We start from the raw sequence: 25,947 nt of genomic DNA on the forward strand, positions 1-25,947 counted from the left end.
TTTTTTCTTTGTTGTTCTTGACCATTTATTTGTTTATTTATTTGGTCCTTGCGTCAGCTATTTTATTTTTATTTTTTCCAGCTTTATTGAGATATAATTGACACATAGCATTGTCTTTAAGTTTAACGCGTACACCGAGTTGATTGATACACTTATAAATTGCAAAATGATTACCACCATAGGATTAACTGCCGCTTGCATTCTGACACATAATTCCTATTTCTTTTCTGTGGTGAGAACATTTAAGATCCACTCTCTTAGCAACATTCAAGTATGTGACCCAGTATTATTAGCTGTAATCCCCGTGCTGTACGTCAGATCCCCAAACTTGTTAATCTGATAACTGACAGTTGCACACTCTGACCAATATCTCCTTATTTCCCCCACCCGTCGACCCCTGGTAACCAACATTCTACCTTTGCTTCTCTGAGTTTGTCTTTTTTAGATTCTACATATAACTGAGATCATACAGAATTTGTCATTCTCTGTCTGACTTATTTCACTTAGTAAAATGCCCTTAAGGTCCATCCAAGTTGTCACAAGTGGCAGGATTTTCTTCTTTCTCATGGCTGAATAATATCACATGGATTATTCTCTTTCTCTCTCTACATAGATGTATATATATTTAGATTGATAGATGTAGAGATATATATGTATAGGTATAGGTATATGTATATATAGATGTATATAGATAGACGTATATGTAGACACGTATATGTACGTATGTAGATACACATCTACACATGTGGATGTACATATATGAACATATGTATATGCGTATATATGTATATATAAACATATATATGTACAGAGATAGATATTTCATATCTTCTCTCTATATATTTTCTCCTATATATCTATATCTATATATCACAACTTCTTTCTGTATATATATCACATCTTCTTTATCTATTCTGTCCTCGACAGACACTTAGGTTGTTTCTGTATCTTGGCTATTGTGAGTAACGCTGCACTGAACGTGGGAGTGCATTTATCTCTATGAGATCTTGATTTCAATTCCCTTGGATATATAGCCAGAAGAGGGATTGATTTTAGTAACCAATTTTTTCCTAATATTTTCAGCCAGAATATTAAAATCCTATGTGGCAAATAATAGTAATCAGCTCCCTAAAATCTCTTTCAAAATAATTTCTTTCTTTAGGATTAAATATAATGCTGTTCAAGTTTGGGTGGTTATAACAACAGGTAATGAGTAAGTTGTAGCACAGATTCAGTTGAGCCATGTAACTACTCACCACTGAATTGAATCACTTCATAATTTTGGTCATCAATATAAAACAGATCAGTCATCGAATTTCTCAGCATCTCAGTATTTTAAACGAGTGCATATAATCAAACCTCAAAAGGCAGCTGAAAGGAGAAAGTCCTGAGTTTCATGTTAAACTTTGTGGTATGAGGAGATAACGAATGAAAGACCAGACTTCGTTATTGGAGGTTTAGGTCTAATGAGCCTGACTTGATCCTCATCTTTGAGTTGTGCCTACCTCTGGGATGCATGACCCCCTGCCCTCTTGGGCATGTCACCAGCACACAGAGGCCAACCCAGAGACTTGAGCCAGCTTTAAAATATATTTTCCACTCATATATTTCAAATACAAAACTTCATCTCCATAGAAATGATGAAATTTCTAGTGTGAGGAAACTAAGAATTATTGGGAATATCCCCTATATTTGTTTAGTAAGATGAGGGATCTTACTATTTTATAGGTTATGTCAAACTTGTTAATGCTTAAAGACCTGTGCTTTTTAAGCAGGGGCCCATAAATGGCATATGCTTTGAGTCTATTTCAGCGAGGAGCCCCTGGACACTTGCCCAGCTGGGCTGGCACAGGGTGATGAAGGGGAGGACAGTGGCACATGGCATTTTCAATCTGAGAATGACAGTGCTGCCACGCAGTAGGCCTGGAAGATCCCCAACAAGGTTCATTTGATTCCTATCATTTGTTCTCCATTTCAAGTGAAAAAGAGTGAGCACACACTTGTTCTGTCTAGTTTTTCACACAGTTGGGTTTATAGTGTTCATTGGGGCTATTTGTTCGTTTAGGAGTCATCATCCAGAAGGTGCTGTAATAAAAAATGCTATAAGCAAAGAAAAATGAAGTCATCTGTCTTCTAGCATGTGTTGGTGTGAGGATGAGGAGCACCAGTGTGTCTCGGGGAAGGAATGGTGACAGGGTATTAAATCTGAGAAGCAGGGATGACCACTGTACATATTTTCTGTTCAAAGCCTAAGATGTCACAAACATGAAGGACTCCTGAGTATTGTCCCTTGTGAAAAATAAAAGAAGATAGATTACTAGTAAAGAAAACTAGTTTGAATCATTAGAATAGTGACCAAGTAAAGATTTTAATAGGTTTCCAGGTAAAGCCGGTGGTGTCGACACATGTGGCTACTTTATCTCCTGCTGAAAACTCATTGATACAATATTAAAGGGACTTTTTTTTCAAAGCATAAACCAACAAAGACAGTTCTTACTGTGTCTGAATACCTGATGGCGGGTGAATTAAGAACAAGCTCATGGAAACTAGATGATTACCACTAAAAAACAGGAGAACTTTTGCCTTGGACAGAAGGGAGCTGGACACGAAGCAGAAGTCAGTCAGTCCGCCACATCACTCTCGTGTGGCTATAGTTCACCTAGTGATAGATGCAAACACTGGATTTTGGTCTAACCAAAAATGCAGGGTAACCATATTAGGATGATGGGATCTGGAAAGGCTGCATCAATGCTGGACACACAGGGAGTGGGGTAGGGAGTAAAGAGCTAAATCCTTTTCCCCATGGTGCACAGTTAATGGACAATGACTCATCCTGGAGAATTCTAGTTTATCTCTATGGGGTAAATATCCAAATATTCAACTGAAAGAGATGGGGGAAGGATAGAACAGTTCTCTTTTTCATAATAAATCTTAGAGAGCTATTTAATTTTTACTTTATATGTATATTTAATCTTGATAAAAATCATTTTAAAAGTATGACCGTAATTGAGTATGCTATGGGTTTTCCCTCTAATGAAATATCCTTTGTTGTCAAATGGAAGAATCATGATGTAGTGCTGTGTCCAAGGTCAAAGCCGCTACCCCTTATATTTGGCTCTGTTTCTGGAGCCATAGTGTTTAAAATACTTGCCAAGAAATTTTTAAGTGGTTCAAGTGGATCTTCATAATTGTAGTCCTAAATCCCACCCTCCCAGCACACACCATGCCCCCATTTGTCAGGCCTTCAGATCTACTCTCTGCTCAGCTCTCAAGACCCTCCCACCTGTGCTTGCATATACCTGTAGCGAGGGAGTGGAGGAGAAAATGAGAAATGCCATCAAGGTATTCACCAGGGAAATCTTGTGAAAACTTATTGACTAAAGGTTAGCATATATTATGTTTTCAATTGGATACTTACCACTCTAACCCTTTGAATCTATGATCCCAGAGTTTAAAATATTTGTTAAAATCAAAATGAATATTATGTGGTTCAAAAGCAAATTCTGGTTTCATTTTAACTTTAATCTTTTAAAGAAAACAATGAAGCTTAACATCAGAATAATCAGCATTTTTGGTTACTTATTAAATGGAAGGAACATGATTTTTATGGGATTACCATTTTTATTCACATACAATTACATTTATTGTCTCATGCTCATTGTTGATGCAGGAGAAACCGCAGAGTTGACTTGAATGCTGAACATTCCCTTACATGCCTAATTTAACATAAATGGAGTTGTAACTTTGGAGAGTAGCTGGTAGGTGTGAGGATCTGAAGTTTGAGAGAGCCTTGTCTTTCACTCAAGGAAGGAAGCCACTGGCTCTGTTTATTCCAAATGATAAGCACGTGCCACCCCTTTTCTCTTCCAGGAGTACCAGCCTTGTAATACCAACCCATGCCCTGAACTGAAGAAGACCACCCCCTGGACCCCCTGGACACCTGTCAACATCTCTGACAATGGCGGCCACTATGAGCAGCGATTTCGATACACGTGCAAAGCCCGGCTGCCTGATCCGAATTTGCTGGAAGTGGGAAGACAGAGAATAGAAATGCGATATTGTTCTAGTGATGGAACCAGCGGCTGCTCCACAGATGGTGAGTAGCGACTGCATGGAGACTGACCCACTTCCATGGACAAGCCTTGATCTTATCTCTGAGTGGATAGAAAGATTTTTTTCTTTTTGATTATTTATGGCTTAGCAATCATTATAACAATGATCCCTCTAGAGCAGAACTGGTTTTGTAGCACATTAATGGGAAAGTCTCTTACTGTAAAAATTTAGTCATAGATTGAGGTGGTCCTAGGAATTCAACCCTCAAAATAACACTATATTTATAATAGGTCCAGAATAGTTTGTGGGAGATTTATTCCGTGTCGGAAAATATATTGAGGAAGGCTCAGTAATCTTCTGTAGTTCTTCCGGCACTGAAACATAAGCTGCAAGGAAGCTTTCCCTTTTTTGTCCTAAAAGTGGACAAAGACAACAGAAGTGCATCTCTATGTTTATACCTATAGAAGAGTCTTTCTATTAAAAAGCACAACAGGTGAGAATCCTTTCAGAGGCTTTGAAATTGCTTTGCCCTTGTAATTATATAAATCTGCTCAGTGCCATATTAGCAGTGTGGGGAAAGCTCTAGAGCAGACCAGAAGGTCCACCCTCTACCTGGCCCTGCCACTGAATGGTCCTCTCACCTCGGGCAACTCATTTGCTCTCCCTGGAGCTCAGGTGTCTCGGCTGCAGGAAACAGATGAGGCTGGCTGTCCCAAAGAGATTCATTTCTGCTTCCTTCTTTATCTCTCCCATCATTCTCATCTAATTTAACAAAAGCTGTCCAATTCTAAAAAGAAAATGGTTCTCGGATCACAATTTGATGAGAACAGTGATAGCCACATCTTGCACTAGACCACCTTGAACATGTCTCAGCACTTTTGTGTTTATGATTCTACCTTATTCTTCCACGATGAATGTGATATAGAAAGCACAGTAGCCATCAATGTCATTTTTAGAGAAAGAGCCTTAGACCCAGAGCGGTTGGCCTAGGAACCAGAGCTGGTGAGTCGCCATGTTGGGCTGAGGTGGTTGGGATGAATTCAAGGAGGTCGATAAATCTCCTGCAGTGCTGGAGGGAAGCCTTACACAGAGTGGCTCTGAGTCAGGACCATCAGCTGCACACATGTCACAGATCTCCATGCCACCCCCTGGGAGCTGCTGAACAGCCGAGGCAGCTTAGAGCTACCAGCCTGGATGCATGGAGGCCCGACAGTTGCCATCAGGAGCCACTGCTTATCATATCGTTCTCACTGACGTTAACTGTCTCCTGACCTCAAACCATTCTGCTCATCGTAGCTCAGTAACTATTTAAGCTTGTTTATTATTTCTTGGATTAAAAAAAAAGTCTGCTTTAGTGAAGGATTTTGTGTGATTAAGTCTATAATTTAAATAAAACAAGTAAAAACCCATCTAGAAAATCAAGCAAAATTATATTCACTCATTAATTCTGTAAAATCCTGCTTTAGTGAGGAGAAAAGATAAGTGATGGAAAACCAAGAGATAGAAAACTGAAGGCCCATTTTAAAGATCTACATTCCACAAAGGATGATCATGTGATTTCAAGTCAGAGTTGTGAGATACAATACAAAATGGCCAGTTAAATATGAATTTCAGATATTTTTCAGAATTTTCTTAGTACAGTTGTATCCCATGAATCTTTTTAGAATAAGTATGTCCCTTGCAATATTCAGAGGATATTTATACTAAAATATTGTTTGTTGTTTATCTGAAATTCAGATTTAACTGGGCTTCCTGTATTTTATTTGCTAAATCTGGCAACCCTGTCTCAAGTTGCAGTTACCTGTTCCCTTATTTCAGAGCAGGCTGTGACCTGTCTTACTTCTTGTGACATCAAAGTAAAAAAGAGAAAATGAATGACAGTATTTCCCTATACGTTAACTTTATTCTCTTTTCTGAACATATCTTTTTTAATCTTTCCATTCTCAGATACATACAAAACCAAAACTAATATTTGTTTTAAATATTAGTAATATAAACTAAGGAAAAATTTATAAAAGATCCTGTATTTCCTCCAAAAGTATATCATGGACATGACTTAAAAAGTACTTCATCCTCCTTGTGTCTTAATGGCTTCAAGTTCTAATGACCATCCACGCATTTTGGCATTGATATCTTGAAGATACAAAATTGGACTTGGCGTCTGACCACACAAAATGGGGCTTAACTGTGCACGGCTGTTCTTTATTGATTAACCACAAAGTGCTGGTTCATCACAGGCAGATATTTCTAATCCATTTTCTCTAAAGAGCATCCTGCCTCGGTTTCTGAACCAGAGTTTTAAAGTAAACAGCCCAGGAGTTGAACAATGAATGGATAGAACTGTTGGCATATTTGCCTTCTCACGCTTCCCCAGGACCTCATTGCATCCTTTGAGAGCTTTTTGTTAAAATCTGTGTCCCATAGCCTACATGTGAGAAAATTACTGAATATTTTTTAACGTTGTAAGTAAGTAGGCATCTTCATCAAAACAAACAGGAATGACTGTGGCTGATTAAACGCCTCAAGTACAAATTGCTCGGAGCAGACCTGAACCAGTTCGTACCAAGACAGCTCCCCACACACACACACATACACACCCCCGGCTGCTTTCACTGCTTCTGTTGCTGCCTTTGTTCCTGGGGAAACACATTCTTCTCGTACGTGCACTCTGCACTTCAGGGAGCGTTTGCCAAGTGGCAAGGTCATTCAGGGTTGTGCTCAGTCCCGGGTCAGGAGCTGAGCCCTCTGCATGTTTCTGGAGTGGACGTGTGTCCCCATGGCCTGTGATCAGAAGCAGTTAAGGCCACACCTTCACCAGCCTTCACTTGCTTTGGAAAAGTTAACAGGGGAAGGGACAGGGTTAGAGAATGTTTGAATCCTGCCTCCATTTTTCCAGAGGATGTCCTCAGTGATGAGCACCACCCCATCGTGGATAACGGTGGTTTGTTGTAGAATTCCCAAGGGAAGTGACAAAGTTATGTTTTCTTTGTATTTCAGAAAATTAAGAGACCTACAAACATAAGCCCTATTGCTTGTGTGAGGATTTTGCCACATTTACAAATCGAGATCGTCCTTGCACCTTATTTAATAGCGACGGCAGAGGTTGTGGCTTGAGTTCTAGGAGGCTGTTACTCAACTGCAATTTTTTTTTTTGACTTCTGAAGTATGAAAAGTGTTCATCTGATTTTGAGAGTGTAGTTATAGAAATGAAGCACACAACTGATACACGATGAAAGTTAGTGTGGACTCTGGTTACTCTGAGAACTCCTGATAGAATCACACTTTACCTTTTCCTTGGCAGGCCTTTCTGGAGACTTCCTGCGTGCAGGAAGGTACTCTGCCCACACTGTCAATGGGGCTTGGTCAGCCTGGACATCATGGTCACAGTGCAGCCGCGACTGTAGCAGGGGCATTCGGAACCGGAAGCGAGTTTGCAACAATCCAGAGCCCAAGTATGGGGGCATGCCTTGCCTGGGCCCCTCCCTGGAGTACCAGGAATGCAACATTTTGCCTTGCCCAGGTGAGTGGATTGAGTGATCTGGAAAAGGTCTGAAAAATCAAGGGCCTTAGAAGACTTTCTAATGTAGGGAGCTCACTCAGCTTAATATAACCTAGGCTGGATTATATTCATTTATTTCTTCTGATTTAAAAGAAACTAAAACATTCTTATGAGCCCCTATGAGGATCGTGGGCCCTAGATGCTGTGCCTAATGGAGAAGTTGGAGAGATATGTCATGTCCCTGAACCTGGAGGCTGGCCCCCTCCAAGACTCTGATGGGCCCAGCCCTCTAGGAACTGGCCTCCATTCATACCACAGATTCTTCCTCTAGGGTGATGGTTATCAAGGGTGACCCAGGTCCCTTGTGCCCTTGGTCATCAGGGTCCACTTTCTTCTGAGTTCAGTCCTCTGAACACACACTCTTCTCTCCTGGAGGCCCACAGGAACTGTGTTTTCTGGGTCTTCCTCCTGAGACCCAGCTTTTCATTCCATGGAATTCCCAAACAAGCACCAGGTTAATAAAATGAGCTTGAAGAGCCCCCACCCTGGGTGTTGTCTGACAGCCCCAAAGGCTCCTCTGTCTCCTTTAACATTCTGACCATCACTGTGTTCCTCCTGCCACAGCTCTGGGTGCAGCTCTGTCACCATCATTGCTTCCACTGACCTTCCCACAGTCAGAGGATCTGTAACCCGGTGCCTTATGGCTATCCCGAGTGCTGGTCTACAGCTGTGTGTGCTGCCTTTGACTTCTGTCAGAGGGAATGCTCCAGGAGGACGGGGACTTCTGAGACACTCTCACCTCCTGCAGTGCCCTCAGCTCCCAGCACGGGCCTGGCACACACTAGAAATAGCTATCAGTAATTGTTTGTTGCATGATGAGAAATCACACAATTGGTTACTTGATCTCCCTTCCTTCATTCATTCAATTTTTCAGCAAACGTTTTTGGATAGCCCACTCTGCACTATTCACAGTGTAAAGAACGATACAGTGATATCATCCAAGTCAGAAAGGAACTTACAGTTCAGTAAGGAGGCATCCTGTGATTAATGGCAACCCAGTATGGTCACTGGCTATTGGGTTGGTGACAACAAGATATAGTGGCTACATCATCCAAGGACCCATTGAGCTGGAATCATGGCAGTTACACTTAGCAAGCTGCCCCTGAACTGAGTCTTGAGGGACAGAAGTTGACCAAATAGACACGCGGGGATGGGGAATGGGGGAGTTATTCCAAACACTGTGTACAGCATTTTTAAAGACACAGAAGCTTGCAAGTATAGCGTCTTTTTCAGTAGGTACAAACAACTTTCTGAGTTCTTTAAACAAGGAACTGAGGAACTGGCTTGTAGCAGTGCTCAGTGAGCATTTGTTGGATGGGTGGATGTATGTATGTGTAGATGGATGGATAGATGATGGATGGCTGGTTGGATGGATGGATGGATGGCTGGATGGATGGATGGGTGGATGGATGGATGGATGGGTGAGTGGATGGATAGTTGGATGAAGAAACATGTACTGAATTAAACTGAAAATGCACAGTTGTAGCTGTGGCTGAGGCTCCCAATAATGTCCCTGCTCCTACAGCTGCTCCACTCCTCCTGGGCTGTCTCTGCCTGAATTTCTCAGCCTCAGGAGACTCTTCTCTCCAACCACCCGGCTTTCCTGGCCAAGCAATGTCAAGGAGCTGGGAAAGGTCACAGAACCAGTTCTTTCCCACAGCCCCAGCATGAAGAGTCGAAGGACTCCTCCCCCAGGTCTGGGAGGGAGCTCAAGGGGTGACATCATTAGATTAGGATCCGTGCTGTAAACTGGAGCAGAGAGGGCCACATGGGAATGTCAGGATTCTTCCATCCACCCTTGCCTCCCCAGGCTCCAGACATGAGTCCTTGTTGCCATTGGCAGACGTGCAGATTCTTCCAGATGCTTGGATGCTGCCCTGGTCCTTCAGTGCAAGGCTCAGGCCCATCTCAGGACATCCCATTAACATGATCTGGTGGTTATTTTTATTTTTGGTTGATTTGATGGTCAAGCCAGTATCATGTATACATAACCTAATGTCTTGAAATAGCTCTGTCCTCATTTTCTTTCTGAAAGCCAAGATTCCATAGAGGGTTGTGGAAATATTCAGAGTGGCCCTGTCACTTTCCACTTGGGAGTGGGCGAGTTCACGGGGCTGAGTTGGGCAAATGTCAGTCCTCTTTCCCACCTCCTGGAAAATTCCCAAACACAGGACAGGATGGAACTCAGCAAAGAGGGGTTTGAAGCCCCTAGGGTTGCGGATGCTGAGCTGCTCAGCCAGTTATAGGGCTATTTTTACCTCATTGAGGGCATTCTCCTCTCTATAAATTTCCTCTTCCTTGGTCCTGCTGGGTCCATCATGAACAGTCACAAACGAGCACTATAGTTTATTCAAAGACGAGTTTTCTCATTATGATTAAGTTTGAAAATAAATCTGAAGCTAGAAGATAAAATACCTTTTAAATTAACCAATGAAAAATTTTGTCTCCAATTCTAGCGTGTACAATGAACTGCATGCAGTGTGGTTTTAAAGTTGAGCCAGTGTTGAAATGATCCTTTTTCACCTTCTGTGAGTTGATCTAACTTGTACCTTCGCCTACATAATTTACTTCCAACACTGGGAAGTAGCTTGATCTTTCTTCTTCACTCCTTCTTTTCCTCCATCCTTGTTTGATTCAGAACTAAGGATTCCAGATGTTGGTTGACAGTTAGAGACAACCGACTCTACTCAGGTAGAGTAACAGATGTTACTAAATAACATTCAAATTCAAATAAGATCATTCATTTTTCCTTTATTATGAAAACAGTAAGTGTGAGGGAGAAGGAACACTCAGTGAGAAGCTAACCGGGAGGCAAACTCTTTGTCTCAAAATGAAGACTTCGGACAGGTGTGTGTTCTATAGATAACATCTGTCGGATACCTGTGATGTGCAAGAACACTCTGTGCTTTTCTGTCCATGATATCATGGAGTCCACACACTTAGTTCTGTAAAATGCAAGTGACACAAAAGGAGCGTAAGACATTGGTTCTGTCCTGAGAGAGCATTGAGGCTGTTTGGGGTGGGGGTGGAGGGGGCGGTTGGTGTAGGACACTTCTGCTCAGAGATCCTTAGAGGAGCTGAGAGCACAGCGTCCTTCAGTGAAGACCTGTGTGGCCCAGAACTCAGTACACCAGGGAATTGATGTCAAATATGCCCACGGCGTAAAGGACTGTAAATGTAGGACTTTATATCTCTGACAGCCCTGTGGATGCCTGACACTCAGACGTTAATTATTTAGTTTTACTTGGCTCTTTAGATCACTAGTAATGGTACTTTCTGTTGCCTTCATTGTTTTTATTTTACTGTCCTGGGTGGAGTATTCAGCTAGAACAAGGATTTTTATCCCTTCTATCAAGTTACTTAATCTATAAATTTCACTTGATCAAAAATAATTCCCTACAATTAATTGCTTTCATTTCTTGAAAGAAACATGGATCTGAGCTTTCGTGTATCTGTCTGATCTTCTTCTGAGCCAATCTCTCTTGGGCCATGAGGAGATTTCCATGTGACTTCTAGTGATGTGACAGGAGTTATGTGAAACCCTAAACTCAATTCCTGTTCCTGGGTTCAGTGTGCCAGTGGCGAGTCCCACTCCCCACTCATTCGCTCTACAACCTAACCTCTCTGTGTCTCGGGTCCCCTATTTCTAGAACACACTCCATGGCTGTCCTGAGGATGAGGGGCAATACTGAATGAGTTATTGTTATCATCACTAGTGTTGTTCGCGATGATTTTCTTAGTCCAGCATAGTTTATGGAGCAGAAAAGGAAGATTTCAGATGCTCAGCCTCACTCCATCCCCTGATGTGCCATGCCCTGCACGGTGCCTGATGTGTGTTTTGTTCTCTTGGCTTTGAATGTCCCTGCTTCCCCACCTGGCTCTGCATGCTCCCTGGCAGTGAAGACTATTTCATTAAACTTTGTATTCTGTAATTTCTATTTTAGAAATTTTTTAGCCTTCCTAACATGAAACGTTTGTACAATATTCAATATCCTTTTTCATCCAGTACAAACCACCATGCCCCTTGTCTCCAGAGTCACTGCTCCAAGAAGAAGGTTGACACCTGTTATGTAAGCACAAAGTTGAAAGAACAGGAAGTGGAGACCGGATTAGAATTGGCCTGGGGCACAGGGCAATTACAGACCAATGCAGCTACCTGATAGAGTGAAGAAGTGGCTGAAATTCTCCGTTGATTTCATTTTGTACTGAAATCATCTGTTTCCCTAGTTCTTAATATATCTCTCAGGACAGTGAAATTGAAATTGAAATTGGTAAGGGTACCATGTGATCTTGTGGTTTAAACTGGCAAGTGGGAATGTTTTAGCAACTGGGTTCTGTTACAAATGCTCCCTCAAACTGTTACATTTCAAACAAGAACTACATTTTCTCTGTTAAACAACAAATGATTCTGTGCCGGGGTAATTTATCATGATACTGGGAGAACAGTTGGTGTGTGTGTTGGGAGGGGGGTTTATTAGACTAGATGAGATATTAATTGGCTTAAGTACTAGTCGAGATGTGGATAGGAATAAATACCATTTGAAATATCACAAGGTAGATTGGAGACATCAGTTTATTAGCTTCCTAGTGTGTGACCATTAGATGCTGCATGATTATAGAATGATTGTGACTGAGGACGTTTAGTCTTTGGTTTATTTTTAAATTTTTAAATTTTTTTATTGTTGTAAGAACACTTAATATGAGATCCACCCTTTTAACAAACCTTTATGTTCACAATACAGTTCTGTTAACTATAGATACAGTGTTGTATAGCAGATCTTTAGAACGTATTCATCTCACTTCACTGAGACTTCATACCCCTTTGAGCAACAACTCCTTGTTTCCCGCTCCCCAGCCCCTGGCAGTCCCTATTCTACTTCCTGCTTCTATGAATTTGACTATTTTAGATTCCACATATAAGTGTTATCATGCAGTATTTGTCTTTTTGTGACTGGCATATTTCACTAGTGTACTGTTCTTCAGGTTCATCCACGGTGAGGCATATCACAGGATTTCCTTCTGTTTTAACTGAATAACATTCCACTGTATGTATATACCACATTTTCTTTATCCATTTATCTGTCAGTGGACACTTAGGTTGTTTCCGTATCTCGGCTATTGTGAATAATGCTACAATGAACATGGGGGTGCAGGTATCTCCTTGAGATCCTGATTTCCATTCTTTTGTGTATATACCCAGAAGTGGGATTACTAGATCACATGGTAATTTTATTTTTAATGTTTGTGTGTGTGTGTGTGAGGAAGATTGTCACTGAGCTAACATCTGTGCCAGTCCTCCTCTACTTTATGTGGCATGCCACCACAGCATGGCTTGACAAGCAGTGCTAGGTCCTTGCTCAGGATCTGAACTGGCAACAGGCCACTAAAGCAGAGCGCACGACCTTAACCACTACACCATCAGGGCATTCCCTATTTTTGATTTTTTGAGGAACCACCATACTGTTTTCCATAGTGACTGCAACATTTTACATTTTCACCAACAGCATACAAGAGTTCCAGCATCTCCCCAACACTGTTATCTGTTGTTGTTTAATGTGGAGGTCTTTTTGATAATAGCCACCCTGACAGGTGTGAGGAGATGTCTCATTGTGGTTGTGATTTTCATTTCCCTGATGACTAGTGATGTTGGACATCTTTTCATGTACCTGTTGGCCAGTGATCTGCAGGTTCATCATGCCATCTTCAGGTAGTTGGTTCGAAGTCGGGTTCCCATCTACATGAGGCATTAGAACCTTCTGAGCCCCTGACTGCCTTGTGTACATTCAGACAGCCGAGCTCCATGACACCTTCTATCTACAGCACTGTGACTTGCCTGTGCCTTAGTGAGGGGTGTGCAAGCGTACCCACTTGAAGCCAAGCTTCAGCTTGGGTTACAGACAGAGAAAAACTGCCAGCAGGCATTCCCCGCAGTGAGAAAGAGACATGAGAGAGGGTTTGGAATATGTTAAAGTTCTAGGCAAACGCATGCCTGCCTTCCTATTGCTGGTCTCATGGCCTGTGTCAGATGTCTGATTGGTCCCCTCCTCCTTTCTCATCCAGCTTATTGCTTATGAGGGAAAATATTGTTGAATTCTGCACACCCATGTAAACTGTTGATTCACAGAATTCCCAGTTAAGTTACAAATTCATTTTAAAATTAGGTTCAAGTGTTTTTGTTTTTGTTGTCTTTTACTTTTTGCAAATTAAATATCATCATAAACATGATGTTTCTGCTCGCATTCTCAAAAATACTTTCTTTCTACCTATGCCTATGTCTAAAGAAAAATATTATTCCATAAAGATGTATTAAATTGTGATGGGTGTATTAAAATACAACTGGGTCATCCTAGCCAGAACCACCTTGTGTCCTGAACAATTCTGGCATTCTCTTTCGTGGTTACTCGGTTTTTCATGTGGGACCTGGAGAAAAACTCCACTACTATCTACGCATAATAATAGAGAGTCTTTTGTCAAACTGTTGGTCAAGGAAGCTGATCTGCCTGATGTTCATATTATAAAACTCATCTTCACATCCAATCTGAAGTCTGGCTGCAGATACTGGGCCTTCCTCTGTTTAGTCTGTTATATGAACACACTGTTGAGTGTGTGTGGTTATACTTAGTTTGGTTGGTTGGTGCCTGCATCTACAGAGCATCCTTCATAGCCCTTCCTTGTAGGACCTGTTAGCTTTTCTCTTTCCCACTCTGATGGAGCAAATCCTAATCCAATTCGTAAGGAAGGCTGTGCCAGGAACTACTTATCCTTGACTATAAGTCTCAGCTGGCCGACTAGAGTGGGTGATTAGCAAAGGTGAGAGCTAGCTGGGGCTTCATGTTAATAAGGGCAGGATGTGGTCCACGGTTCACTCCCAGGGCTGGGATTGTATTACATACATTTCTCTCCTCTGCCATCCTCATGCCTATGTATAATGTGTTGAGAGATATTTCCTGAAAAAACAAATAAGAGGAATTGAAAAAAACGTAGGGAAGAATATGCAAAACTGGTTCCCTCACCAGGAGGAAGACCCCAAATACTCGCTGTGAGTGGCAGTGGTGTACACAGGTGCATCCTGCAATGCAGATTCCATCTCTAGCCACATTCAATGGGTCAGATTTGGATTTCAGAAGTGGTGTGACTTTGTGTCCCTTCTCAGTGGATGGCATGTGGTCTTGCTGGTCCTCGTGGTCAAAATGCTCGGCGACATGTGGCGGTGGACATTACATGAGGACCCGCTCCTGCACAAACCCAGCCCCAGCCTACGGAGGAGACATCTGCCTGGGGCTGCACACGGAAGAGGCGCTCTGCAGCACGCAGCCCTGCCCCGGTAAGTGGCGCCCCTGCCGTGCTGGTCACCCAACTTTGGGACAAACACTCCTCTTTCTTTGGTTTAGAAATGGTGAAATTGATACCATATCACAATAAGTACTGAAAGAGGGGAACACATCAATCCTGCACCATTACCCCAAAAGCAACTTCATAATACCTGGTTCTACAATAGAAGAGCTCTCACCATGCATAATTTTAGAACTAGTAACAGAAACTAGTTATGACAAAGCATGCTTAAAATGTTTAACCTGGTAAAGGGATCTGAGATTTTGTTGTTGAAAACCAGAGTAGGGAGCAGGGACCATCCTGTGAAGCTGCTTCACAGGAACTGGCCTCAGGACAGTGGGTGTGAGTATCCCAACTCCAAGCGGGCTGGTGCCAGGGCCTACAGATGCTCAGCAGCAGACTTCCCCATCCAACAATTAGCTTCATTTTCCCACGTGGAGGGACCACTTGGAATGAAAATGAGACACACTGAGTCTAACTTTGACATTGAAGCACTCACTCTTTTTTTTTTTTTTAACTTGCTCCTATAGATCTTTCTGGAAAGTTCCATTTATACTGAAAAGTGCCTAGAAAAGTGCCAGTTTCTCAGCCATTCCCAAAACTGGTACTTTACACATTTCTAAGAAAAATTGTACCCTTTACAATGGATCAAGGCACAAGTTTGATTTCCAAATTTTCCCCACACTGTAAAGATGACGCTTAAATTTAAAAAGAGGAGAAAAGCAAATGGCATAGAAAAAAAATTTTTTTATGTTGTTTAATGTTCATAAATAATATTGAGAGTTCACTTTGTTAACCTCCTTCCTTAAAATATGTGTTATTCCTCTATTCACACATTTGTAGGCCTGGATGAGTTTAACAAATCCTAGCAAACCTTCCACTTTGAGGTGAATTCACTTTAAATCGCTCATCTTTTGGCCTTAACCCAAGACTCATGCATTGATCTCATGCGCTTCAGTGACAGTAAACATGGGATAAAATGAATTCCACCCCAAGAACAGCCTGACTTTGGTATATTGACTCTGCAGAATTATTTTTACAACAGAAGAGAAAGTACTTACAGTAGCTGAAGCCCCTTCAGCAACAGGGCTTTCTCATTAACGCACCATCATTTCTCTTGCCTGAGCATTGAGGCCTGTAGGAATCTGGGGAGAAGCCTTTGAGGGCTGCTTCTCATAACAGAGCATCCTCCTCTCGGAAATCGTCTGCCCTAGTAGTTTCTCCCCCCACCACTGATGGTCTCTGCCCAGCTGGGCCTCATGGATTAGCTTACTGAGTGTCTGATACAACCACTTTAGAACATTAAGATAATATGGGTTTTGGAAAATATATTTTAAACACATTATCTCTGATCAACAATATACAAGTTCTTTTATTCATGCTCATGTGTAGTTTACTTACTGGACTGGTCAGAAGATACAAGTCCATCTTATTTATATATAGAGCCATTGAAAACTTAAAGTAACATATGGAACCTGGCACTGCTTCCAGGTTGATAGATCTTAGCTGGTATTGGTCCCGCATCTCTCCCCTTCTGCTTGCTGCAGAGAGCTGGTCGGAGTGGTCAGACTGGTCCGAGTGCGATGCGTCTGGAGTCCAGGTCCGCGCCCGCCAGTGCATCCTTCTGTTCCCTGTGGGTGGCCAGTGTTCCGGAAACACAACGGAGAGCCGGCCGTGTGTTTTTGATTCCAATTTCATCCCAGGTGAGGGCAGAGATGTTTCTCAGTGTAAACAAACCATTTCCAATGTTTAGAGAGGAAATGATTTATAGGTGAGGGTTTTATCTGTTCTTAGAGGTCCTAATTTTGTGAAACAGAGACAATTCTATCAACTCTTGTGGTTTCAGGGTGAGTAAAGTTTAGATTTATGGAGAACTGTGAACTCAGATCTGAGTTTAGACCATGAGTTTTAAGGTTTTTTTTAAGTACAATATCTTCTACAATTTATTGAGTATAACACAGAAGATTTTGCTCAAAATATGAAAATATGTTATTTGAATATTTTCATATGAGGTTTCATGCTTTGGCCATGCTGTGTGTATACGTTTGCATAGATAAATAGGGTCATTCTCATCATGCAACCTTAATAAATTTGGGAAAATGGAAACCCATCATTGCTCTCATTTTGGAGAAGAGGTTGGCTGGCTCTTTTGCTGGAGGTTTTTCCTCTTGAAATCTATGTTTAGTTATTGGCGATAGCCAGTCCCCTGTCACATGCTCACTGTAGGCGTGGTGCTAGATGTTTATAAATCATTTCGTATATGTACCCTCTATGCCTTAGGGCTGTGACATGGACCAAAGCAGAGACCAACTTCTTACAAAGTAATGATAGATAAAATCTTGTTTTCCTCCATTTATGGGAAAGAGAATATTTTAGAGAAAACTATTAGTTTTAGCCTCAGAAGCCACCTCAGCCATGTTTGGTATAGACCTGCAGGAGTGCTCATGGTGGTTGTTTTCCTCTTTAACTGTAGACATAGTTTTAATTCTTGTTATCTAATGAAAAATCAATACAGGAGAGAATAACATTTCTGGATTCCTGAAATGATATTTTATCCTTGGAGGTTAAAACATCTAGGGGATCTGTCCTCTCATTGGCATTTTACTTGTGTATTGAATATGGGTGATGGCAAAGAGCATGCGTGGACTCTGAATCAGGACTTTATTTATTATGGCGACTTCCTTTGAGCACTGATGGATTGATAGCCCTCTGCAGGGAATGTGACAACACTAGCTTTGATGAAACAAAAGATCTGAGGCAGAAACATCACAGGCAAACCCTGTGGGGTTCCACAGCTGGCAGAATACATTGTTACAGAAAATCAGCACATACTCTGGCCTTATTTTGAAGCTAGTGCCCTGGTTTCAGCCCAAGGGACCATAGCATTTTCTTTCTGTAATAATGAATCTCACCCCTTCCCAATCAAGGTGACCTTGACCAAATACAGCCAGATTGGTTAAAAAAAAAACAAAGAAATAAATACATTGTTTTTAAACAATTAATCAAGTTTTTGGAAACTTGACACATAAAACTCAAAATCATTAGATGTTTTGTAAATGAATCATTAATGCAGTCTTCCTTCCCAACACTCTTTTCGTATTGTGATTGGATTTTTGCTTTTCCAGAAGTATCTGTCGCGAGATCCAGTAGCGTAGAAGAGAAAAGGTGTGGAGGTAAGTTCTTCTTTTTAATTAATTTATAATTGATTTCTGATATTTTCCAATCATTGCTCTTCCCATATGTTTCACATGATGTTTCTGCTGTCAGCGAAGAAAAACAGACTGGAAAACTCCTGGATCCAAACACTTTATACTTTGGTAGTATGAATGTTAAGGGTCAATATATGACCTCTGGATCAGTGGTTCTCACGGGGGGGCCTTACACCAACCTTAAGTATTGCCTGGGATCTTGATAGAAATGCGGATTCTCAGGCTCCACCTCCATCTACAGAATCAGATCCTCTCTGAGTGAGGTCCAGCCTTCTGTGGTTTAATAAGCCCTTGAGGTTATTCTGATGGATGTAAACTTTATGAACCAGTGATCCTGATATTAGCTATAGTTAGATTTCCCATGAGTAAAACAGAATTTGAGCATTTTGTTTAAATTTATGGTGCAAATCTATGGCAGCCAGCCTCAAATCTCCAGACTGCTGAAATGACAGAATTGTAATGGGCGAAAGGTTATACCTATATCTCTAGAGGTATGTTTTCAAACTTCCCACAGCACTGAATGACAAAAATCACATTATCTGGTTCAAACCCATGATAAATTTGGACTTGATCATCTATTTCTATTTCTTCTGTATGGGAGGGGGCTGACTGTCCTTTGATCAAACCCAGCCCTGTCCACCTTTGCTGGTCAGAGCCAATATCCACACATAAGACCAGCTTCTTCGTATGTGGGAGTGATGACTTATAAATAATCATTCCTGGCATGATCCATTCCACCGGAGTAGTCCCAGACAGCTCAGCCCAAAGGACTTTGGTCTATCCCTGTGTCCCGATGGAATCTGGAGTTTCACGGGTGTGTTTTAGGAATGTACTTAGCGTTATTAACTACATTAAGATTTCAGTATCTGTTACATTACAGTATCTGTTACATATCTATCCATTTAGTCATCCATCTGTGAATCCATTCATTCAATAATCTTCACTGAGCACTCACTCTGCCAGTTTTGTGAAGGGTGTTGAGCCTACAATGGGCACTCGGCCTCAGCCCCCCTGGAACCAGACGTCATATTATAAGAGACCCCAGTGCCTGAGAAAGGCAATGTCTAGTGCCTGACCTAGGTCAGTTCAGTGAGTTCAGAGACCGGGAGTCACTAACTTGGGACACAGCTGCAAGCTGAATGTATGCCCGTTCACATAAAAGTACTCAAGCCATAAGTATCTCTTAATATCTTTAGATCAGTTGCTGTGTGCAGACACTGTATTGAATGACAAGAAGGATCCTATTTGATCCTCACAAAGAGCATTCATGGAGGCCACAGCCCACAGTTCTTTATGTAAAACTCTTGGAGATAGAGAAGGGTTTGGGATTCAGAAATTTTCCGACTATAGATGGGTAATATGGGGCATGCACTGCATGTTACATAACACCCCTGTAGGGTCTGGGGCCACGCTCTGTAACCAATCTCTTTAATGATGCAGCCATGAAATGCAAGCAAGGTGAAGGTGCTAGTGTTCCTCCTGGCAGTTCTGGGCAGTTCTGCAGCAAATGCATCAGGTCAGGTCATACTTTGCTGCCAGATGAGTGATGAAAAAACAATTTAAAAGATTTTGGTTTGGGGAATTGTAGAAAAGGGATAGCAGCCATGTATTTTTTACCTGCATTTTGTAGATGGGGACTGTGAGGGTCATAGAGATGAGGTCCCTGTGGCCGAAGTTCACAGATGCAGTCAGCGGTGGAGCCAGGGTTTGGATCCAGGCCGGGGCATCTGAGTGTGAGCTTTAAGCCCGAAGCACCACAGGAAAAGGGTCCTAGTACCAGGTGTCAGGGAGGATTGTGTTTGGGGGCCTGGAGCAATAGCAGCCCTGGGAAGGTGACACTCTTGGGTGATATCCAGGGTCCAGGGCCATTTGCTGCTCTCAGAGCAGCGTAAGTTAAGAATGGAGCGGAGTTTGGAGGGGTGCTGCCATCCCGAGGGAGGCCAAGACAGAACCTGGGAGTCAAACAGCTGATGCCCCTGCAGAGCTGACTGGCCTTCCATGCCTACCAGAGGTTTGGAAACTGCTTTCCCAGGTCGGCCCTACAAGATTACTGTGTGGAAGTCCTTCAAGGCTGTGAGCACCCAGAGAACATGGTGCAAAGCCCTGCCATCCTAAAAAGCTGCTTGTGTTTGTCGGAGCCAGCTGTGCCCTCGCTGCCCAACCCCAAATCAAGCCTTAAGACACTATGTATTAAATCAGAGACTTTAATTACTCAGCAGTTTCAGAACTGGTTTTTTAGCTCTTTAAGCTGCTGACATTGACACATCGGAATAGGCAGGTAAGCAGTCGGATGGACTGATTATAGGGCTGGTTGGTAAAAACAAGTACCTAGCAAGGATGTTTTGGGATGGATAGGAAGGCAACACAGAAGTCTTTTTCAGTTTGTTGAAAAATCAATTGAACTTTGCACAGAAAATCAGCCAGTTGAACCAACTGAGTAGTTGGTCTCTAGTCTAGCTTTACTGACCAAAAGCAACACCAAAAAAAAAGCATATTCAAAGCAAAGAGCCACACTAAGCAGATTCAAAAGAGATTTAATAGGCACTATTTTTTCCCTATGCAGAAAAATGTAAGCCTATTGAAATTTTTCAACTTAGAGAGCTATTTTTAGTTGCATGAGACACAGAGACTATATAATCCTCATAAAGATGTCAGCTGGCCCCAGGCACCTGCAGAAATGATTCATTTGACTAATGACAAAGTATCTGCATATGGAGAGCATCATACATCTTCCATATGTTATAATAAAATGTGTTCTCAGTGCAGCAGAAAGTATTTTTATCTGAGCATGACATTGACCCTGGGGAGTCCACACAGCTAAATTATGAAGAAATGACATCAGAAATGACAACACATGTGAAATCAGCCTTTGCTTATCTTGAGTACGGCTTTACGTTATACTAAAAACTTCTGGTGGTGGCTGGTGGGATGCCATGGACGCTTTCTTCAACCGTCACAGGTTGGGAGCTGTCCAGCTCTGGAGGCCTCTGACAAACTTGGGAAAGGCCAAGATTTGTGAATTCCTTTCACTTTGTTAAACCATTGACCACGTAATCAGGAAGTGAGAAATTGAGGTGGATGTCAGGAAGTGGCTGATACTTGTGGACTGTTATGTAATGTCCTCCTGTATCATCCATCTCCTGGTGCTGAAGACACTGGATGCCTGTGTTAAGGATCGTGTTCATTTAGAGTCTCAATGCAAGTGGAAATGTCTTGGTTACAGCTCACAGAAAACCCAGGAGGAGGCAGCCTCTCTGCACTTCTCTGTCCGTCCACCTCAGGACTCGAATCCATCTCTCAGGGCCCCTGGTCCCTGGAGCACAGTGTCTGGGAGCAGCAAAGGGGCACAGCTTAGAGGGAGAAGTCAGGGTTAAGGGACAGACAAGGGGTACTTCACCTCTGCTGTGGATCACAGGGAAGGTAAAAATAGCTCAGAGAGTCCTTGGGGAGGAGGCTGGGAGGTTAAGGTGCAGATACCCCAGGACCTGGGTGCCGGGCACAAACCTGCAAGTCTCTTTTCCCCAAGAGCCCTGGGGGCCTCGCTCTGTGCCCTGGGGACTCAGCTGGGGTCCATGGTATGACTAGTAGGCATCTCCAAGGTCTCATTTGAGTGCATGGTGGACAGATATGGGAGAGCATGGGTGACACTGGGCCCTTTGGTAGTGCTTGGAGGGGACACCCTGGGAAGAAGTCCAGATCCTCAGGTTGTGCCCTGTGCAATGGGGACATAAGGCCAGTAGCACTGAAGCAACAGGTTAGCCATAAAATGCCAACACAGCATAGGAGAAATGAGGCTGTGTTCGGCTTTACCTGATTTTCACTAATCCCAGCTTCATGAGCACTGGCCAAATGTTGTTTTTATTCCCTGAAAAGTAGAAACTTTAATTGCAAAGCATTATATCAGGACACAATGAATACTTATTTTTTTACAGTTGTTTCTCAGAGATTACCTGGGCCTTGATTTTGCTCCCTTGATATCACTCAAGCCCATGCTATATTAGAGACATAAGTCCATGTCAGCTCATTTTTTCAACATCTTGTGTTATAACTCAGGGAAAATAACTTAAAGATGCTATTAAATAGAAAAAACAATATGTAAAAAGAGAATCACTTCATGACCATTAAAAGATCATGGTTTAGGGGCTGGTGCACTGGCATAGTGATTAGGTTTGTTGTATACTCTGCTTTGGTGGCCCAGGATTCACAGGTTTGGATCCCAGGTGCAGACCTATACACTGCTCATCAAGCCTTGCTGTGGTGGTGTCCCACATGTAAAGTAGAGGAAGATTGGCACACATGTTAGCTCAGCAACCATCTTCCTCACCAAAAAAAAGATCATATTTTATTCCTTTGACACAAATCCTCTATTTCTTTGGAGTAGGACCATTTTCTTTATAAGGTCTCCAAAATATAATATAAGTGAAAAAAATGGTACACGGGACAATATTTACACACACACGCACACTCAGAGCACGTAAGTGTGCAGAATATCTCTGGAAGAGCACAGGAGAAACTGGTTACAATATTTCCCTCTAGGAAAGAGAAAAGACCTTGTTCTTGTATACCCTTTTGCACTTTCTAATGTTATACAATGTGTGTATATTCATATTCAAAAAATATACAGAGGGTCTCTGACTTACGATGGTTTGAGTTTACAGTTCTTTGACTTTACGATGGTGCGAAATTGATGCACATTCTGTAGAAACCATACTTTAAATTTTGACTTTTGATCTTTTCCTGGACTAGCGACACGTGGTCTGATCCTGTCTGGTGATGCTGGGCAGGGGCCGCGAGCCATGCTCCCCGTCAGCCCCACCATCATGAGGGTGAACAACTGAAACACTGACAACCATTCTGCACCCGTCCAACCATTCTGTTTGTCACTGTCAGTACAGTATTCAATCAATTACATGAGATAGTCCACACTTTAGTATAAAATGGGCTCTGTGTGAGATGATTTTGCCCAACCGTAGGCTAATGTAACTGTCCTGAGCACCTTTAAGGGAGGCTGGCCTAAGCTATGATGTTTGGTAGGTCATGTGTATTAAATGCATTTTTGACTTAGAATATTTTCAACTCACAATGGGTTTCTTGGGATGTAACTCCATTGTAAGCTGAGGAGGACCTGTAATGGAAAACATAAGAAGTATGTAATTGGAACAAATGTTTGAATAAATGAAATGATAAAGGAGAGGGAGAAAATAGCTTGGTTTGCAGGTGAGCAGTAATTGGAAACAATAAATTCATTCTCGCTTTGTTCATGGGACGCAGCCATGCTGTATGCAGGGACACTCAGCCTGTTAAGGAACATGGAAAAAATGTTCCCTAGAAACCCCATAGACTGTAGATCATGCTGCGCTTGAAACAGAAGAAGAGTCTTGTACAAGCCTTTAAAGAAAAACAGAAAAAGCTTCTGCTAGCATACTAAGATGATCACCAAGACTGATTATAATCCGTAAGAGCATTTACTTAAAATACACTGTGCTCACTGTGGAGAAGTGTCTTGGTGGCTATGACATTTCAAAGGAAAGTCCTATGATTTTGTGAACTTTGGAATGGGTACGAGGCTTCTCATCTAAGTGCACTGAGCTGTTGGGTAGCGTGTTCTTTTCCGGTGTAGCATCACTTTTGGTGCTGTCTTCCCAGAGTTCAACATGTTCCACATGATTGCTGTTGGGCTGAGCAGCTCTATCCTGGGCTGCCTTCTTACACTTCTTGTCTACACCTACTGCCAGCGGTACCAACAGCAATCCCACGATGCCACTGTCATCCACCCGGTTGCACCTGCCCCTCTCAACACCAGCATAACTAACCACATCAACAAACTGGACAAGTATGACTCGGTGGAGGCCATCAAGGTAAGGGATTGGCAGTGACTGCTGCAGCCAGGTGTGCAAAGAAGGCAGGTGGACCCTGAGGGCTGTTGGCAAAACTCAGTGGGGGTGGAGCAGGTGATGGTCGGAGGGCAAGGTAGAAGGCCCCCTTATGATTAACGGCCTTTTTAGCTTTACTTTGCCTGAGAAAAGATGGCGTCTCCTATTGGGAATTAAGTTAATAATAGAACATAGAAACAGCAACAAATAAAATGCCAGAAAAATATTGGGTCATTGGTCAATATCCACCTCTGCCTCCATGGTGCCTTCCACATCCAAAGAGAGGTCTTTCAAAGAGAAGAGTTCCAGGACAAGGACTTGTACACTCTGGGCAACAGAATGAGGACCAGAGTTGGGCAGCAGACCTACAGGTCCATTTCAGGGGTCACCAGGATAGCATCCTGAGAAAAATTGTTACATTATTATAAAGACTGTCTCCACATACTTTTCAAGCATAATGAAGGTTCTTCAGGTTTGCATAACAGAAAAGTGTGTGTGACTGATGTGGGGTGATGTATTTTGTTAAATTTTCCAGTGGGTGATTAATCCAGTGTTTGACTCATATATTTAGAGTAAATGACCAAGTCTTCCTCTTGTTGTAAGGAAGAAGGGATGGAGAGGGTGTTGGCTTTGGATCTGATAAGTCTGGGTTCATGAGTCACTTACCATCTGGGTAAACTTATGCCAGTTATTCATACTCACTGAGCTTCCATTTTCCCCTCAATAAATTGGGACTAATGAGAATCAAATGAGGTATTTTATAGAAAATGCCTTGAACAGTGCCTGGTAAAATAAACGTGGTTTTTATTGGAGGCAGTTTGCATCCTGGTTCAGAGTACAAATTACTTAGTTCTTTGAACCTCAGTTTCTTCATCTTTAAATTGGGTATATCAATACATCCTTTCATATCATTTTTGTAAGGTTTAAGTGGACTAAGGTGCATAAGGCCCAGCACTCAGCACATCATAGCTGTTGTTCTTACCATGACTACACAAGAGGCCAGGAGAGTAGCTGGGAAGATATCAAGGGCTCTTGTCTACTGCGCCCAACCTCCCCTACCACCCACATGAATGAAGTTCTCATGAGCTAAGTTATCTAAATTTCAAAATTCCTGTTCAGTTGGTGGTTCCCATTAACATTCCTAGGGAGTATTATGATGCCCTCTCTCTGCTATGACAGTTTCCTTTGAAGTTCAGTTTCCTCCCCCTGTGGGAATATTGAATATCCTCAGCCTTTACAACTGCAGGTGATTGGAAGGTCTTATGTCTTGGGAGCCACAGTGTCCTCACTTGTTTCCTCCCTGCCACGAGGCCCCCATTCTTCACCACTTAGACAGAGACAAAGCCCACTGACTTTTACCCATGGATCCTGCTTACAGCAGGATCGAGAATCCATCAGCACCTTATACTAATCAGATGACAGAGCTGGGGAATGAAGCATCAGGAATTAATAACATGCCCCACGTGCCCTCTCAGAACAGAGCTCCCAGAGTATGAGGAGAAACACGAGCTCCTTCTATAAGCAAGAACTATCCAAACAAACGTCTGGAACCCAGGAATGGCGCTCCTCTAAATGTGATTCCAACCCATCAGCTCATCTGTGGGCACTGTGACTTTGAGCATCTGAAGATAATTTAACTGGTCTTCTGTTCTCACTTAAGGTCCGGTAGCCACTTAAGATCATCAGAAATCTTGCTGCTATGAGGGCAGAGGACCTGGAAAGCACTGACCTCTACCTAGTCTCTAATGAATCCTTCTAGAACTTTCTTCTGATACCTTGCCCAGACTAGTCCCGGACAGTTGGCCTCTGCCTGTCATCCTACAGCTTTATTTTGATCCTCTTTATATTTACCCTCAACTTGGGATAGTTCAGCTCTTTGAAAGTACAAATGGCTTTAATGACTATTAATGAGGAAGGGCAT

The 25,947-nt window shown here is 42.3% G+C and overlaps 1 protein-coding gene across 2 annotated transcripts in view; it reads left to right on the top strand.

Moving 5' to 3' along the window:
• The window catches only part of SEMA5A (semaphorin 5A), a 460,685-nt gene that overhangs the window by 426,635 nt on the left and 8,103 nt on the right, over positions 1-25,947 (top strand). For both annotated transcript variants that reach the window (XM_070587216.1, XM_008513162.2), the window contains 6 exons: positions 3,871-4,096; positions 7,355-7,573; positions 14,766-14,936; positions 16,492-16,647; positions 18,070-18,117; positions 23,800-24,011. In XM_070587216.1, coding sequence (XP_070443317.1) covers positions 3,871-4,096; positions 7,355-7,573; positions 14,766-14,936; positions 16,492-16,647; positions 18,070-18,117; positions 23,800-24,011 — 1,032 coding nt within the window. The remainder of the gene's footprint in view (positions 1-3,870; positions 4,097-7,354; positions 7,574-14,765; positions 14,937-16,491; positions 16,648-18,069; positions 18,118-23,799; positions 24,012-25,947) is intronic.

Source organism: Equus przewalskii, chromosome 20 (genome assembly GCF_037783145.1).
Source record: "Equus przewalskii isolate Varuska chromosome 20, EquPr2, whole genome shotgun sequence".
NCBI lineage: Eukaryota > Metazoa > Chordata > Mammalia > Perissodactyla > Equidae > Equus > Equus przewalskii.